This window comes from Tachypleus tridentatus, chromosome 3 (assembly GCF_004210375.1).
Source record: "Tachypleus tridentatus isolate NWPU-2018 chromosome 3, ASM421037v1, whole genome shotgun sequence".
Taxonomy (NCBI): domain Eukaryota; kingdom Metazoa; phylum Arthropoda; class Merostomata; order Xiphosura; family Limulidae; genus Tachypleus; species Tachypleus tridentatus.
The window spans coordinates 63,741,242-63,760,118 of NC_134827.1; the positions used below are offsets into that span (position 1 = coordinate 63,741,242).

At 32.1% G+C, this 18,877-nt stretch overlaps 2 protein-coding genes and 1 long non-coding RNA gene across 7 annotated transcripts in view; 1 reads left to right on the forward strand and 2 right to left on the reverse strand.

Annotated features, from left to right (window-relative positions):
* LOC143246984 (thymocyte selection-associated high mobility group box protein TOX-like) overlaps positions 1-14,170 on the forward strand; it is a 230,149-nt gene extending 215,979 nt beyond the window's left edge. For both annotated transcript variants that reach the window (XM_076494264.1, XM_076494265.1), the window contains exons 9-13: positions 2,106-2,324; positions 5,526-5,732; positions 6,553-6,707; positions 9,633-9,682; positions 11,383-14,170. In XM_076494264.1, coding sequence (XP_076350379.1) covers positions 2,106-2,324; positions 5,526-5,732; positions 6,553-6,707; positions 9,633-9,682; positions 11,383-11,441 — 690 coding nt within the window. In that variant the 3' untranslated portion in view covers positions 11,442-14,170. The remainder of the gene's footprint in view (positions 1-2,105; positions 2,325-5,525; positions 5,733-6,552; positions 6,708-9,632; positions 9,683-11,382) is intronic.
* Positions 1,518-10,859, reverse strand: LOC143246986 (uncharacterized). Of its 4 annotated transcripts, none has more exons than XR_013026296.1 (3): positions 10,839-10,859; positions 5,668-5,748; positions 1,518-2,329 (listed from the first exon to the last, which is right to left on the reverse strand). It is a non-coding gene; the product is annotated as an uncharacterized LOC143246986 (long non-coding RNA). The 4 variants fall into 4 exon arrangements; XR_013026293.1 differs by lacking the exon at positions 10,839-10,859 and adding an exon at positions 10,407-10,516; XR_013026297.1 differs by lacking the exon at positions 10,839-10,859 and adding an exon at positions 8,422-8,442.
* A 1,964-nt stretch (positions 14,171-16,134) lies between the features above and the next one.
* The window catches only part of LOC143246980 (annulin-like), a 56,508-nt gene continuing 53,765 nt past the window's right edge, over positions 16,135-18,877 (reverse strand). The window contains exon 16 of the mRNA XM_076494260.1: positions 16,135-18,654. Within this exon, the coding sequence (XP_076350375.1) occupies positions 18,477-18,654 (178 nt within the window). The 3' untranslated portion in view covers positions 16,135-18,476. The remainder of the gene's footprint in view (positions 18,655-18,877) is intronic.

Below are 18,877 nucleotides of genomic sequence, written 5' to 3' on the forward strand. Positions count from 1 at the left end.
TATATCCTTAAGAAGTGTGCAGGTGTCAATTTATTCAGTTTTGTTTTATTCTGAATTTGACAAAAATTTACTTGAAGGCTGTCTGTTCTTTTCTTTCATATTTTACCACTGACAGACAAGGCAGTTATTCAAGACCACCAACTCTTGGGCTACTATTTTAGCAACAAAATGTGAGATTGACCATAGCATTATAATTCCCTCACTGCAGAAAGGATGAGCATATTTGGGGACGGGTTTCAAACCCGTGACCCTCAGATTGCAAGTCGAGTGTTTTAACCAGAAGACCCTACCGTCAAAGTAAGGAAACATGTAAAGTGTTGGACAGATGCGTCTTCCCTTGTGTAAAGGAAATAACTTAGATGTCTGTCCGTAAATTCATATCCAACCATATGCCCTTAAGACTTTCAAAAAATAAATAGCTCGAACTTTTACAAATGTGTGTGTGTGTGTTTTCTTATAGCAAAGTCACATCGGGCTATCTGCTGAGTTCACTGATGGGAATAAACCCCCTGATTTTTGTGTTGTGGGTCCATAGACTTAATGATGTACCAGCGGGGGCCTATAAACATACAATCACTATAAAAGACATGAGGTTGAGGGAGTGATTGTTGTTTTTCTTTTTTGATTGATTTTACGTTTCTTTAAACCTATGTGTGTAACTTTATTTGCATAGTATCATGCATACCTGAAAAAAACGTTTCAGGGCAGAATTCAAATCCACTATTCTTGGCTTACAAATCAAGTGCCTTAACCAAGAGGCCATACCAGGCCCAACCTAGTGTTAAAGGATTAGAGGCTAGTTAACGTTGTTGTTGTTTTTTAAGGGAGCTGACGAAAATGCTGAGATAATTTTAAGTAATATTACTATTAGACTTGCACCAGTGGTGGTAAAAAACTAATAAACAATGATTTTCAAAGTTATTTTTCAAAAAATCTTTAAATTATTTTAAAGAAGGTTAAGGATTGGATATGTCAGCTATGCCACAATATTTTGTAAGTCCTTGAATAGTGGACAAGTTCTGACAGACTGAAAACTAGTTCATGTCATTGTTATCTTCAAGGGAGGTAACAGAAGGTGACCTAGGGATTATAGGCCTATTAGTCTTACATAAATTGTGGGACAAGTTTTGGAAAGTCCAATTAAAGATACTTGGCAAAGTCATTTAACAAAGCTTAGGTTTTTATTGGATAGTCAACATAGCTTCATTGGAGGAAAATCTTGCATCACTAATTACTTGACATTTCTGAAAATATTATGAGGGAAGAGTTTGGATTTCTGGATTTTCGGAAAGCATTTGATAAGGAGGTAACATAAAGAGTTTGTTGTTATATTTCTCTTATTGTGGGGATAAGCTGTTGTATGGATAAAAAAATAACTGGAGGAAAGAAAGCAGAAGGTTGTTTGGTGAAACTGAATGAGTGTCACAAGTGAGGTCATTTCAGGGCTCAGTCTTAGAGACCTTTGGTTTTTGATTTACATCAACAGTGGGATGGATGAGTTGTCATATCAAGCAAGATTCACATTTCTGAAATTTTTATTTCTCGAAAAAATTGAGTTTGTGGTGTTCAAAATTTTTAAATGAATTTATATTATTGATCCATCATTTTTTTTGTATTTGTGGGAGATAACATAAATATTCAAATGGCCAGGGATAAATTTTGTTTTTTTAATGCCTTGGTGGACTCTTAGATGTAAGGTACGAAAACTGTGTTTTTGAAATAAACTATTAGAAACAAATCCTAACCTATAACAACTTCCAAGTGTTGATGCTGGTAGGAAACCAGATTTTGTTCTTGTTCATATGTTATGAAGCTATAAAAGATAACCATTAGTCAAAAGCCTACATAGAAAACTGAACATCTTGTTAAAAAATGGAAACAGATAAAAGAAATACCAATCTGTCAGTTAATTCTAAAAGATGGCTTAGTGGAGTGTCAGGAGTTTTGGTGAAACCTCTATTTAATCAATCTTTATAATATCCTTAAGGTGCAAACAATAACCAAGTTTAAACATTCTGTACCTTGGACTTCTTGTACTGTTATGTTAAATATAGGAAACCACTTTATCAACTTCTAAATAAACCTTTTTCTTCGCATCTACTAAGGCTGCTACTGATCAGTCAGACAACGTGGGTGGAAACTCCATAACTTCTACAACTCACATGTCATCAGCTACATTGTCCAATGCACCATCAAATACACAGTCATTGTCCAAGTTGCAGAAGAAATCACCCCTACTGACATCACTTATAGAAGGTTCATCTGCTTCTGTGGCCATGACTCAGCCACAGCCACCAGTGTTTCCCAGTCAGGTATGGACAATGGTAAGCTGAAAAAACTCTTATTAAACAGTTGTAACACTTTATCTCAGTGTATGAAAACAGTCCTTTACTAACAATGTTGATCTATTTTACACATACCCTGTTTTGTTATGTTTGGGCAAAGCTAAAGAACTATTTTGTGGCCTTCTAATTTTGATTAAATTTTAGTGTTTCTCAAATAATTTTATTAGCTGTTGATGCTGTTTCATCTGCAACATTTGTATTAGCTGAATGTTTGTTCTCCCATGTAACTGAAACAAAAGGTAAGAAGTCAAAATTCTGATAGTCGGATACTTATGTTTATTCTGGTCTTTTATTATTAATAAAATTTCTCCGTGACTGAATATAATCCCCTTTGACCCAACTAGTTGTATCAGTTTCATTTAAATATATTCTTTCACAAAGAATTTCAATTATAAGGCTATTTGTCCATAAACACAGCTTCCAGTATATTAAGAAAAAGAGAAAGTTAGTTTGGGTAAAAGTGACTCATCCCATACAGAGAATGAACATTTCAAAATGATAAGCAGTTAAGCTCTTTTGGAAGAACATGTCAGTTAGTTTATTTCTAAATTTTCCATTCAAGCAAATGAACACTTAACACAGCATCTAAATCACTTATGACTGCAATATATCTTTGATTAAAATGAGTTGTTTATTAAAATTTAACCTATATGTAAATTAGTTCATTCACTAATCATTTATTATAATAAAAAAGATCTATTGAAATTTAAGGTATACGTAAATTAGTTTAGTCACTGATCATTAAATCATTCAGTGCATTTAAAATAAAACTTCAGTTCTTTTAAAAAGATCTGTTTTTAGTTATCTTATTCATGATGAAATGATTTATTAGCTTAAATATCAAATCATTTCTTATTTACCAACCATATTTCAAAGCCCTGCAATTCAGGGTTGTTTAGGCTTAACTCTGTTTTTCAAGAAGAACATATTAAGTTCAGTACGCAACACACATCACCATTGTCATGTTCCTATTGCTAATTTAAGGTTTTAACCTAATTTATCATGTTAACCTGTGACCTGGTACCTACATTTTGCTTACCTTGCATATTTATAACTACTACGTAGGACCTACTCTGGATCTCGTTAAATATAACATTAAAGTTTAAACTTGATTCAAATCTATAGTATTTTACGTTTAAAAATTATAGTGTAATTGCAAGGAAAATAAGCAAGTTATATGATACATTAATTTAAATACGTCACAAATTATTATTGATATAAAAATAAACAATGTATTTGTACAAATTTCTTCAAATAGCAAATATCTATATATTATTTTAACCATTAACAGTTGAGTAGTCTAAATATTTGTTTACTTTGCTGTAAATGTATTATTTAAACAAGTGAATGTAGCATAAACAGCGTTACTTGCTGATTGATACTTTGCTAGTTTGTATTTAATACCAAATAGTTATTACGGATTACCCTGCTAAAACTTTTGATGAGTTAGCTTTCTCAGCATGACTAATTTAACACTCCTACGAAAAGACGTTTCTAGTCCTGATTTCTCCAAGCCCGTTCCCCTGGCTGTGGTTTCGCTAGATAGTAGATAGGGACAGTGGGAATCTCGTTAATCCATTCATTAATGGATTTAAATGGCAATTTCATTTAAATACAAAATTATTAGCCTAATATTAATAACCTTTCAAGTTGCTCTGGGGCCTATTAGGCCCCACTTTTCGTTTCGTCTGTGTTTTTGTGGGAATGTTTATTACGCCAATTAATCTAAAACACCTCGGGAACTACTTTTTATCGTGCATACACATTTTCATACACAGAACAGTGTGTAATAAAATGGGTCTAATAAGATAACTGTAACTACTCCATGCTAAGCTGATTTATCCTCACTAGCATTAACCATCTTTTAACTTTAACAGTATTTAATATATTATAAACAATTATTAATCTGCTTTCACTAACTACAAACCCAAATGATTAAAAAATAAGCTATTTAGAAACACTGTATTCATTAATTTCATGTTTAAGGTGCCTTGAATAATCTCGATTCATATTTTGTATTCATACTCTTGTTTTCTCGCTTTAGTGAGGTTTTTTGTTTTTTACATCATTCATTCCTGGTGAACATTTTAGGCACCAGTTCCAATAGCCTGAGAAATAAGATGGCTCCATGATGAAAACGCCAATGAGATACGTGTAGTTGTGTCACCTATCTATCTAGCAGACGACTTTTCAACATAGCATTTATTAAGATTTACTTAATCTTTATTCATGGAATTTTAACATACTATTGTTTTCTTTGTGTAATAAGACTGTTCAAACAACTCAACAATCCAGGAAAGATTTGTTTGTTTTTGAATTTTGCGCAAAGCTACTCAAGGGCTAGCTGTCCCTAATTTAGCAGTGTAAGACTAGAGGGAAGGCAGCTAGTCATCACCACCCACTGCCAACTCTTGGGCTACTCTTTTACCAATGAATAGTGGGATAGACTGTCACATTATAATGCCCCCACGGTTGTTTGGTGCAATGGGGTTCAGGGAAGGAACAAGTTTTTATGTTGTGTTTTAACCTAGAAGTTTATATTAATATTGGATACAGAAAATTTTAAAATGATTAAAAGAGCACATAGCACATAAAGATCTAATGTCACATTTTCTAGTATACTTGAAAGTAGATTATAAATTAAAGAGTCAGCAAAGTTAGTTGGAAAGGTAGAGAATTGTTTCTAGCCAGTGGAGTGAACCAGTCAATTATTTTGGCCATGAATTGACATGAGTAAGTTTATTTTTACATTAGTAAAGTGCAGTTAGCATTATTTCCAAAAGTACAGGTTACTTTGGTGGTTAGGTTTTTAGGTACTTTTTGCAAAAACCCTCCAATGAAAGAACAACATCACAACAGAAATTTACGAATTACTTGTAAAACTCAAGAGTAAACTGTATCTTTTGGTGTCTTTTCCTTAAGTAATTTACAAATTATGTTGCAAGTTCAACTCGTCTAAATACTACAAGTGTAACAGTTATAAAGTTCATTTAGAACTTTAAAATGTAAATTTGGAAACTTTTTCTACTTATTGTTTCAATCAGTTATGTTTGAACACTAATATTTTTAGCTGTAAGGTGAACAGAAACTTTCTTGTGTTTTTTATCAAAATAATACACCTCAGATTGTCTGATTTGTTGATGTAGTGTTTCATAAGTGTATGCTGATCTATCTAAACAGACACCTCCCATGAACGGTAATAGAGGGATCCATCAACAACAGATTCAAATGGTACAAACACCACAAGGGCCACCTCAAATGTTGCACCAACAGATTGGAGGACCCATGCAGCAACAGCAAATGCTCTCAATGGGTAACCTACCAGCTATGTCACAGATGTCTTCTCCCTCACAACCTGTCAGTTCAGCACAATCTTCCTATTCATCAGTAAGTGTGATGTTTCCTAAATATGCAAGAATTAGAACAAAGTATTAATTGGTTTCAAATATGCCTTTTTTTTACATAAAATTGTTTAACACACCCAAAATAAAAATGTATTTTAATTATAAACGTTAATATGAATTATTTATGTAATATAAATGTAATAATAAATTTTCTTAAATGTTCTAAGTTTTTCCTGTACCCCCTTGTTGGTATGTTAAGGTATAATATTGTACAATCTGGTGATTTATGCCTTAGAGTGTCTTTTTATTTCACAGTTTTTTTTATGTCAACTATGCTACAAGTCAATCAGTGACCATACCCTAAAATACTTTTAAAGACATTTTAAAATAAATTTATTTGGTATCATTGATGCAGATGAATAATAAAAATAATAAAATGGGAAAAAATAGAAAACATGAAGTTATACATACATAAAAAATGGGCCCCTTAGTGGCTCAGCGATATATCTGCAAACTTACAACGCTAAAAACCTGTTTGATACCTGTGGGGGAGCAGAGCACAGATAGCCCATTGTGTAGCTTTGGGCTTAATTCAAAACAACAACAACATAAAAATAACCCAACAGCCATTGTCTTACACAAATGATGAAAATTATTTGATATTATTTTTATTTTAGTATCTGCTTTTTTATGGTAAATAGAAGTAAGATAATCTTATAGATTGACTGATAAGTTTAACTGTCTCATAAAATAATGAGTCTCTAAACTATTTATTTTGTAATATGTGATTGTATACAATACTCAAAACTTTTGGTGTATTAACCTCTTGATGCAACTTGAATACACTTTTTGTTTGTTTCTAGGTACTGATACCAAATAATCCAGGAATGACAATGTCACAGAATATACTTCATGGACAACAGCAAATGAGGAATGGTGGTTGTACAAATCCACCTGTAAGCAACCCAGACTGGGAGAAGGAATACCATACAAATAACTTTGTTGTTTCCAACTGCAGGTAGAATATTACATAAAAAAATAAAATTTGTAAAATATCTTGGTAGAATTTCTGATTAATCAGGATTATATTATATACATCTGACACATTTTAACTTGTATGATATTTCACACTGATTTGGGTCCGGCATAGTCTGGTGGCTAGGCCAAGGAACTTTCAATGTGTAGGTTGTGAATTCAAGTCTCATTACTAAATATGCTCACCCTCTCAGCCTTAAGGAGGAGAGGAATTATAATATGAAAATCATTCCAACTATTTGATTAGAATAGTCCACGAGTTGTTGGTGGGTGGTGTTGACTACATCCCTTCCATTTAGTCTGTTACTTCTGAATTAAGAAAAATTAGCACAGATAGATAGCCATTCATTAGCTTTGCTCAACATTTATATAACAAACACTCTACTTTGAGTTTTATCCAGGAAGAAAATTCCAACATAAAGTACCAATCCAATAACATAAAGCACTTTATTATGTATTAGGCTTAACATTTTGTTGATTACTTAGTGAAATAAGGTCAGTAATGAATAATCTTATTCTCTTACTCTTAAAGCAAGCACAATATCAAATGTTGACCCTAATTTCTTATCATTAATATGGTAGTAAGTACCATGCCAAGACTTATTCCATTATTAATCTGCTGACAGGTGCAATGTCAAAAGTTAGGCTTAGCATTTTGTTCTTCATCTAATGACATACACAGTTTTAAGAATGTCCTTCTTCTTATAACAAGGATGCTAGATTTGGTTCTTTATTAATATTGTAATAGATACCTTGTCAAGAGTGCTTGTCAGATAAAAATAATATGTCTTGGCCATGTTTTTCAATTTTGAGCACCAAACAAAAGTAACCTGCATTACTATCCTTGTCTTCTGTAAAGTGAAAAAGTTTATCTTAAAGTACGATCCCAATAAAAAGTAATTTTAAGTTATCGGCTGTCAGAAAATTTCGACTTTGTATTGTATACCTATTTAGATTCTGACATATGGTTTATTTATATCTGAAAATCAATGCTGTAAAAATTTGACTAAAATATTTAATGTGATATTTAATCAACTGCCTAAATATACACATAGCAACCACAAATTAGAAACTTATATATTTCAAACTAATAAACTCTTGTTAAATTTTGCAGTCATTGGCTTGAAAATACTTTGTTTTACAAAAAAACTTTAGATTATCTATACAACTGCTGTGTAGTTAAAGTGGATTTGTGGAAGAATACCATTCCCTAGAATTTAAATGGTTAGCACTACCTTTAAATACATTACTACTAACAAGTATCTTTTATAATGGCACGTTGTTATCACTTTATTTTGTTACAGTTAAAACATTCTGATCCAGAACTGATATTACTTTATTTTGTTACAGTTAAAACATTCTCATCCAGAACTGATAGCACTTTATTTTGTTACAGTTAAAACATTCTGATCCAGAACTGATAGCACTTTATTTTGTTACAGTTAAAACATTCTGATCCAGAACTGATATCACTTTATTTTGTTACAGTTATTTTGGTACAGTGGTACCTCGGTTCTTGTTCCAGAAGGCTGTTCGAAAACCGAATTGTTCGAGAACCGAGGTACCACTGTACTTCTAAATGGAAGACTTAAAAATCTTATAACTGTATTGTATAGCATTGACTTTTACACCTGTATGCTTAATAATATTGGCTATCAATTAATTAATTAATGGTATCTTGAGAGAATACTACTCACACCACTGTATGTTCAAATAACAACAACATATGAGCGCTATAAGCAAGTTGCTATCTCTTTAACCAGCAGTTCAATAAAAAGCAAACAAAATGCTAATAGCAGCAGGTGCTGTCACCTAGTGGTATTTCCTCTAGTTAAAAATAAATGGCTAGTGCAATCACATGCTTTCCCTTTAATGAGAGGATCAAAACTGTTGACAGGGGCAGATAACTTTGATGTAACAACAACAACACAGTACGTTTGTTGGCAGTGTAAATCAAACCTGAATCAAAAAGCCTCACCCGAACCACCAAAGCTGAACAAACTTGAAGTTAAAAAGGCTAAAACTGGAATGAACACAGATATTACATTATGTGGTGTTGTGCTTACAATCGAACACCATAGCAATATTTCTATTATTTGAGTAATTTCTGACACTTGAATAATTCACACTTTTAAATATTTTATGTGACATTAATTGATATAATTTCTACTTGAGATAATCTAATATATCATGTAAGTGATCAAATTGTCCAGCTCCGTATGACTTTTGAAGGTGTACCGACATGTGGTTAGTAAGTCTCAGGATTTATCATCACCCTTTCTACTGTTACTAAGTGACGTGAACATTGAGGGTACATGGTGTCCGGAAAGTCACTGTGCACTTATATATTTATTGCGATGTGGAACAGATGTATCTGGGAATTTTTCAGCAAATCGCTGTCACACATCTGTGTATCTACCACCTCGGAATACATGTTTAACAAGCCATATACGTTCTTCAGTTGTTAATACCATATTGGGATCAAAATCTGATATATAATAACATATGACTACAAAACTGCACAGTGACTTTCCGAACGCCCCGTATCTAACTCTAGAAGATGTTTGTTGTAACTTTCTAAAATTAGTTCCAAATGAAATTAACTGTGGTCCAGTAAAGTCCAAAGTTTGGCATATTTCTGTTCCTTTTATATCTTTAAAAAGTGCATCCTAAAAGGTGTTCTCTTGTTAAATTATAAGGATACTTCTTTGCAATATAAATATTTTTTCTTAAATATTCCAAGTTATAATAATAAGAAACTTTGTTTTCGTTTTAGTTCTAAACAAAATTAATCCTGTTTTTGCTCAGAATAATGTGATAGATGTATAGTTTTTTCATTAACATTTCAAAACGTTTTCCAATTACCAATCAGCAAACCATTATCCTAATATTTATGGTACTGTTTCAGCTATCAGGCTGTATGGAATTCTGATGGGACACAATATCCAGTTCAACAGGGTAAAATTCTTTGTTAGTTACATAAACATAAATTTATGGGAATAATTATACAGTTTATATAATTTCATGTTAACCTGAAGAAAATGCACTTATATTGTAACGAATATTAATAAGTTAAAAATTATGTGCATTTATATTTTAGTTCAGTTATGAAAGACGAAATTGTATGTACTTGGTCATTAATGATAGATAAATTATTTTTTGCAAGTTATAACAGATTTTATGTTGACGAGAAATCCACTTGTAGCAAAAATGTATTCTAAAGCCAGCTGGTATGCGAAATAAAATTTTATTTAATGTAAAGTACAGACCAACATTTTAACCTTTTTAGGTCATCTTCAGGTAAATAGATAGAAATTGCACTGACTGTTGCCAGCACGTCTTAGTGAGGAGAGCGTCAGGCAACGGTCATCTACAAACTCTTTGTTAAACTGAATATAAAAAGGTCAAAGTGTTATTATGTACTTTATGTTAATTAAAGTTTTAATACCCATGCCAACCACCTTCAGAATACATAACTGGTTTTCATGTACTATTTGCTTTTTCTTTTATTGTAAAAACTTAGATATTTTTATTTCAACATTTTGTGAATTTACGACCTTAAATTCTATCATTGGGATAGTTTTAAGAACCTTAATGTTTTTTTTAGCTCGGCATGGCTTGTTAGTTAGGTCACTAGACTTGCAATTTACGCATTTCTAATCCTGCTGCTAAACCTACTTACCATTTCGGCGTCTCTGTCGCTTCTAAAGTATGGACAGCTAGAGAGACCTCAAGTAGGTTTAAGTGAAATTCAAACAAACAACGTTTTTTATACAAATTATATTGCTGAAACATTTGGAACCACCATCCATTTTCACTGCTATTTTTTTTATCTTACATTTCATTATTATTAATATAAACTTGCATAAAATTATTGATAATTCAAGCACTTTATTTTTATATAAACCTAGGTTTTATGAAACTTAAAGATCATGAAAGAAATATTTCATTGTTATGATTTCTGTTGTTTGTTGGTTCTTTTATTCTGAAAAAAAAAGTTCAGTCTAGTTAACAAAAGACAAATCATCTAATTATTTTGTGGTTGTTAAACAATCCATGATAGCTCATAGGCCTAACTCACAAATAAGACTTAACGATCACAACTTACACTTACCCACTAGGCCACTCGCTAACGTGGTAATCAAACAACAATAGCATAACAGAATCACTAACTGACTCACTGATTAAATAACCAATTAGTTATTAATCATCTAGTAGTTAAACGTTATTGCACTATTTTTCCCAAATGTTTCAGAAAATTCGAGATATCACATACTCATCGTGTCAAATAAATTTTCAAACTTGGGTAACTTCTAGACGTCACATACTATCATTATATCATGTCAAGATCACTTCAGTCAACACAAAAAGTCGTAATTTAAAATGTCCGAAACAGCCTAAAACAGTAAATACATAGAAACACATTCCATTCCAAATACTCCCCAGTGGCACAGTCTGCCGACTCACTGCTCTTGAAATCATGGTAAGCAAAGCACAGATATCCCATTATATAACTTTGTTGTTTTTTTTTTGTTTAATTAAACACAAACACACACATCAGAATCATAAAAATCAGCACTGAGATTTTAAGTACATTTATATATTTTTAATAAGAAAATAACTTATTCGAATAACTTGGTTTGGTTTTTCACACGCAGGCATGTATCTGCAACACGGATGGCATCAAGACATTCCTTCAACAGTGACACTCAAGTAATAATTCTATATGAAACAAAGGAAGATAAGTGACGTGTTTCGTGTGATAAAAGGTTAAAAGGTTTCAGTGCTTTATAGAAGCAGAAAAAGACTAAAAATATAAAGAAATGTATGTTTAAAGAAAGTCTACTATTGATTTGATTTTGATTTTCTAAAGATTTTCCTCTGTGGTGCTGACTTTACGTAAAGAGAGCGTCTCTGACTATTTAATCACCGTCTTGATTTATCATTAATTGTTAGTAAACAGTGGAATATTGGAATTAATAATTAACTCAGACATCCGTATTCACCACACGTCGTGTCAATTTAACTTGCCACAGTGATTAAGAAAGCCTTTAAAAATGATTTCTCGCAGATCTATCAAAAGTGATATTTGGGATATCGTGAAACAAAGATCAAATTTTATTTCTGCATTCCAGTTAGTTTTTCTTTTAAATGGATTTTCAAGAAATATAGATTTCCAGTGAAAGCAAAATTTGAAGATCACTCAAATGGAATAAATAGGATGCGACTGTGCTGCTCTCTTGGTTTTTGATGTAAACGTAAATATATTTCAACTTTAGAAAGACGACGCTGCAAGTGAAAAGAAAAAGGTGTCGAATTTAGATACGTCAATGAAATGTACATTAAGTTTATTATATAAAAGTTGTGATTTGAAAGTAAAGGTGAGACACGAAAAGAGAAATAAATGTATACATATTGTATATTTCCGAGATAGTCCTTTTGGTGTAGGAGTTGATGTGGTATTGTATCATTGTTAACTTTCAGTTGTCTTACCTCTTGCTTGCTGATTGTTATTTGTATGTATTTTGTAACTATTGTAGTAAGTCTTGGTATTTGTTGGTACAAAGGATAAACACTGTTAGATTACCGTTTAAGGTCAATTATTTAACACTGCATTGTAGCAAATGTTATTTTTGTATGGATTATAATTATGCCAGTCCACATTGAAATCTATCCATTCCAAAAAACAAACAAACTCCAATGTAATCATTTCTCAAGAAGTTGTTTTAAAGAAACCCTGTATTTGTTGCAAAAAATCGCTCTTTCTTGGGGAGACTTCCGAACAATTGTTATTCGATTTCATCCAAATCACCATCATCCTTGTCAATAATCAGTTTTATACCTACATTTAACCTTCTGTTTAAACAACGAAAGTTGAATAATGACAGACATAATATATCACTGAATCAATAAAGAAAATTTAAATACAAAAAAGCCCTTACAGCTTTCGAGTTTTAAACAGAAATAACAAATCTGCATCTCTGCACGTGTTCACGAGTGCACCACGATCAACAAGCACAGCTATCTGATACACTTATATATTAGTTTCTTATGAATATAGAATATAATTTGTAATTTTTAAAAAGAAAAATTATTTTGAAAAGTTGACTTTTAAGCATGTATGTAATTACAAAAATAAAGGTTAATATGTTCTTTCTTATGCTGTATGAAATCAATGCAATCCAGTGCATTTCTTCTGTTTCATTATAATTCATTTATTGGTCAAAACATCAATATTATTTTGACAGTTATTTTGTAGCACTAAGAACACTAATTTTGGGCTTCAGCTTATAACAAACGTTTCTCAGTTATCTGGCCCAAAATTAATGATCTTAAAGCTGAATGTTCTTCACTGGTGAATATGAAAATGTAAGGTAAAGTTAATTAATGCTGTATTGAAAATTTTTTTTTTGAACCTTATAAAAAAGAATTCTGTTTTCTTTATAAAACTGTAATATTTCAAATGCACTGTTCTAAGATATTGTTGCAAATGGCTGATATTATTCTGCTTCATAACAAATTTTATAGTTTGTATAATGGATGTATTATTCCTGTGCCTCAAAAAACAAAACAAAAAAACATTACTGTTAGAATCCTCTAAAATATTCTATAATGCTTAGATAATTTTATTTTGTTAATTATTGTTGGTTCTAATTTGATTTATTGAAATTTACATCTTGTTTGGTTTGTTTACATATCAGCCATCAATCTTTTTTATTAAATCACAATACAGGGTTATTTTTTAAATGTTTTATGCAATTTGTGATCAAATCTTTCAGTTGTGGTTAAGACACACAAGCATTTATGGTCTCTTCCGGTTTTAATGAAGAAGGGAATTTGTTCATTTCAATTATTCAAGGCAGTTTTATTGGTACAACTGATGTTAGATGAGTTATTGTGAGGTAAAATTATTCTCGATAAAGGAGACATCATGGTATCAGTCATTTTTCCTGTCAAGTTTTCACAAAAGAAGTATATATTCACTAACAATAGTTATCTAATTAACCATAAGCTACCAAAATATAATTTGTTTATTTAAGAAGAGATCACACTTTTAACTGTCTGAACAAAAACGAATTTAAGACCATCGTCAACTGGCAAAGATTATTGCTGATACCTGCTTTCATTTTACTATACGCACAGAACAAATACAGTTAAAAGCAGAACAATGTAATATCATAGAGAACAAGGTTGTGGTTGTTGGTGTCATGAAACAATATTTTTAAGCTCCTAATATTGAATATTTCTTTCTACTATAAGAACCTGAAAATGATTTCGTTGCTACCAGATATAATAACGCTGTGAGCTTAAAAACGATGTTATTGTAGTTAAATTCAGCTTTGTAAAGTTTGTGGTCAAAATGCATGAAATTAATATTATACATGCACTAAAATTGTCTGAGATGTATGTCGGTATTTAAAAAAAAAAAAAAAACGGTACAAACGATCCAAATGTGTGTTGATATTTTTACACAGATGTAACTGCCAAATCTTGCTCGAACTTACAGTTTAAAGAATGTAGAAGCTAAAAAACAAATACAAGATTTAAGTATCACTAAATCCGATCGCTTCATCGTGTTTGAATTTCAAACTTACAATTTTCAAATGAATTAGGCCGTCGTTTCTTCAATCTCTTACCAGCAATTAAAACTACTTGGAGCAACTGGAAACAGTTAAGTAGTAAAAAGAATAAAACTGTTAAAACCATATCATCATTATTAAACATTTTGTCTATGCTTACCTGCGAAAGAAAGTTTCTGAACCTATATTTAGCTCTTCGAGCGCCACCTAATTGATTTGATGGAAGTCTCCGATTAATTCGAAATCGATTGCAAAGCCCGGTAGTTTATTTGTTTTTTCAACAAAGCGTAGTTTACAAATAAAATTTTGAAAATACGTTTATCAAAGAAGACTATATATATGTGTGTGTGTGTGTGCGCGCGCCTTTTCAAATTCATTTTCATGTTAAATTGAAGCTTCTGAAAATATTGTCTACATTTAGGGATAAATATTCAAAACCATAAAAACAGTCGCTAGTTTGAATCTATCATGTAACGTTTAATAGTAAGAATAACTAGCTGTGCCAATTAGTTTTGCACAAAGCTAAACAAGATTAATATGAGTGAACATCACTTTCTTATTTTGAACTAACAAATCGGAGGTAAGGCAGTTGGTCAACAGCACCAACCTCTAAATTTTAAGGGCTACTTTTATCTGATCAAATAAATGTAGTTTGACCGTCACTCTTACAGCAAGGCCTGGCACGGCCAAGTGGGTTAAGACGTTCGAATCCCGGTCGCACCAAACATGCTCGCCTTTTCAGTCGTGGGGGCGTTATAATGTGACGGTCACTATTTGTTGGTAAAAAAGTAGCCCAAGAGTTGGCGGTTGGTGGTGATGACTAGCTTCCTTCCCTCTAGTCTTACACTGCAAAATTAGGGACGGCTAGCGCAGATAGCCCTTGAGTAGCTTTGCACGAAATTAAAAAAAACCAAAACATAAAAAACTTTTAAAGCGCACCATCAGCGCATCAGAACAGAGAACGTTGATGTTGAAACAGGATGCGAACACTAAATCGCTGGACTCAAAATTCGGTCGTACAAATCACTGTTTTACACCCGCCCGCTTGATAAATCTTTCTACATTATTTACCATTTAGCTGATAAATTATCAAATAACTTTCAATTTGCACTTGCCTTCAAACAAGCTCTTCACACTTTGCGGTACTAAAAAAATATCCTACCGCTTTACATTGAAATTTCTATAAACACAAAATCTGACGAAGATTAGCAGGAGTAGATAATCTCCATTTTGATTTTACAAAGTCATTCACTGTACAATTTTTTTTTTTTGTTTGGAACTTCGCACAAAGCTACTCGAGGGCTATCTGTGCTAGCCGTCCCTAATTTAGCAGTGTAAGACTAGAGGGAAGGCAGCTAGTTATCATCACCCACCGCCAATTCTTGGGCTACTCTTTTATCAACGAATAGTGGGATTGACCGTCACATTATAAAGCCCCCACAGCTGAAAGGGGCGAGCATGTTTGATGCGACGGGAATTCGAACCCGCAACCCTCGGATTACGAGTCGCACGCCTTACGCGCTTGGCCATGCCAGGCCCCTTCACTGTACAAAGGAAACTACTAAAGAAAAGCGTCTTCCAAATTTATTTTTTTAAAGTCGTTACTTGCTTGTATGGATAGAGATAAATGCGTAAAAGAATTGCGCATGTGCAACTGAATTCACGAGATGAAAGCGTTATATACGTTTCTAGGTAAAATGTGCAGCGATTTAGAAGTATCCGGATGATAATATTTACATCTCTTATTGATAATAAATTATTTTTCGTAAGTCGGTTACGTGTTTTATTTTAATTGTGATAATTTTTTTTACAGCAACAAAAATAACGATGTAACTTGAATAATTAATTTATTGAACAGTTTGGCACAAAAATTAGGCGAAAGTACATTTCACCTAAAATAGTTGCCTTTCGATGCAAATGTAACACAACAAATAAACATTCAAAAATACTTCTTCGCAAGCAAACTCAGAATAGAAACATTTTCAATTTTTCATACCTTTAATAAAAATTCAAAACCCCTTGTTTTAATCATGAATGAAGTACCATTATAAAATTTCAATGCTATTGTGTCTATTCATCTGTACTGGTGTCAAAAACTCAAACTTTGAATTTATTTTTGTCACACCTGTTTGTTTACGAGCTCAGTTTACAAAAATATTGCATCATATCTACATATATATATATTTTTTAGATATATAGAAATTTTCAGTTTGGCATAAATGCTTATTTATGTTCACTTGATTTTGGAACTTACCTGAAATTTGTTAATATAGTAAAAAAAGATACTTATAAAAAAGTCATTAGGAAGCCCCAAAATATGTCGCCAGCTTTTAAAGTTCGAATGATACGATTTACTCAAGTATTACCATGCAAGAAGCCGTTCAAAATAATCTAAGCTCTGAACTTGGAAGTAATTAATTATCAAAGCTCCTACATAGGGGTCATAACGATTGGGGGCTCTAATGGATGACAGAGGATGGGTCGTGAAATATAACTGTCAAGGTTCCGATTTTTTTTTTTTTTTGACATTTTCATATCGAATCTCCAAATGGGGAGAAATGTGACTTGGCGAGTTTTAGAGTTGATTTAACGGGGTATGCATTTTTTTTTCGCATTACCACTGTTGTACGTAAACGTTTATGAGTAATTTATTAACCAAACGATATTTAAAAACGTAAAGTAAATCTAAACATCATTAAATACTTTTTATTTGTTTTTTATGTTTAATTATTAATCAAGTGCGATTTCATCCGAGGGAACATGAATTACCACATATTTACTAGTTAATTTGGTAATGCAATCTCAAATTGTCCGGACTTAGAAAATAATTTATTTAAAAAATAACTTATACTAAAGCGGCTCTTAATGAAAACAAATTTAGCAACAAAGTTAGAGCTCATTAACGTAAAAACAATTCACAGTTTGAAAAGTACAAACGTTTGAAACATATGGATTGTCGACTACTGAAACTATTACACTATTTAAATAATATGGCGTCATTTGCACATTAAATTCATTTACAGTATTGCAGAAAAACGGAGAAAAGAAGTGCAAAGAGTGAAATATTCTTCTAGCAATACGATGTTTTTATGTTTTAAGTTTCCAGCTCTTCGGACGAACCGAATAAACAATAACAACAATCATCAGGCAAACGATATGAAATTTGTCTGCAATATTCGACCACTTATCAACCTGAACACACGAGAATATTTTAATTTTCAACCTCACAAACCAGTGCCATCTGTAGTTTCTTTTAAAGCTATGCGAAATATCTAATGTATCAATATTACGTTATTCACATTATAAAAATACGATATTTTATATAGTAAGGACACTTATACGGGACTGTAATATAACAACCATAGAAGCTCATATGGAAGTTCCTATTTCAAACAGACATTTCAATTTTAATATTCCAAAAACCTAATTCAGTTGACAATGAAAGAGTCATGCTGACGGACTCTAGTCTTTCACTATTATTTTTAAGCTGATTCAAACACAAACAGACATACAAGTGTTTTCAAGTGAGTTACAAGTATTGAACCTGACATGAATCGAGGTACTTATCTTAAAAGTGTAGATTTTCAGCTTAAACGCACCTTATTTCAATTTCCATCACCTTGGTCAGTAAACACGTACAACGACATCTATACGAAATACGAGTGAATGAAACAGAAAAAACAACAACAACAAACACCTTCCCATTGTTAATAAATGTGTAACTAAAAACGTTTTCTTCACGTGACAGGTTAACATCTAATGACGGGTCAAGGCCTGTTTAAGTGGCTGACATACAAAAAAAAATACAAGTAAAAACTTAGTGGTTATTTTTTTTGCCTTAGGATCGAAGTGCTTTGGTATTGTTTTTTGTTTATTAAATTTTGACTGTAACGATAGTCATTAGCGAAGCTTTCATCATTTCACAAAAACCTCGCTGCTTGGCAGTGCATTGCATATCTTAGTCGTTATGATTAAAAGTAATAATAGTAAACAAGAAAAACCTTTCATTGAAAATGGACATTATATGGTTGAAATGTCGGTAAAGCGTAATAAATGCGCATGTGGTCAAGCATGTTTCTTTTTTTTTTAAAAAGTTCCATCAAAGGGTACCAGTAAAATCTGAATGCCATTCTGCCAAAAAATTATCATCAACGGTGTTCGGAGGGTACGTTTTAGTTGTTGCTTTCTGGTTTATTAGTCGAATCCGTCTTAGGCCTAACGTGGATGACTTTGAATCCATCTACGTCTTCCAACTCTCTGGACTGGAACTTAGCCACGATTGTTTTCTCCCCAGCTGTTTTTGGTGTTAGCTTACAGCTTACTCGAGTCTCTGCGTCGGGTAGCACATTTCTGAAAACGGAGAAACAAGTCGAAAACAAACTTAAACTTATTCACATACATCATACGTTTGTAAATACATTTTTATTTAGTTAAATGTAGTAAGTCACACGGAGGGACAATGCTTCTGTTTTACTGATTAATTTGATTGTTATGTTTAAAATATTCAACGTCTAGTTTTTAAATAAAAGAACAGAACCCCATTGGAACGCATTCTTCTACACTATGGTACAAA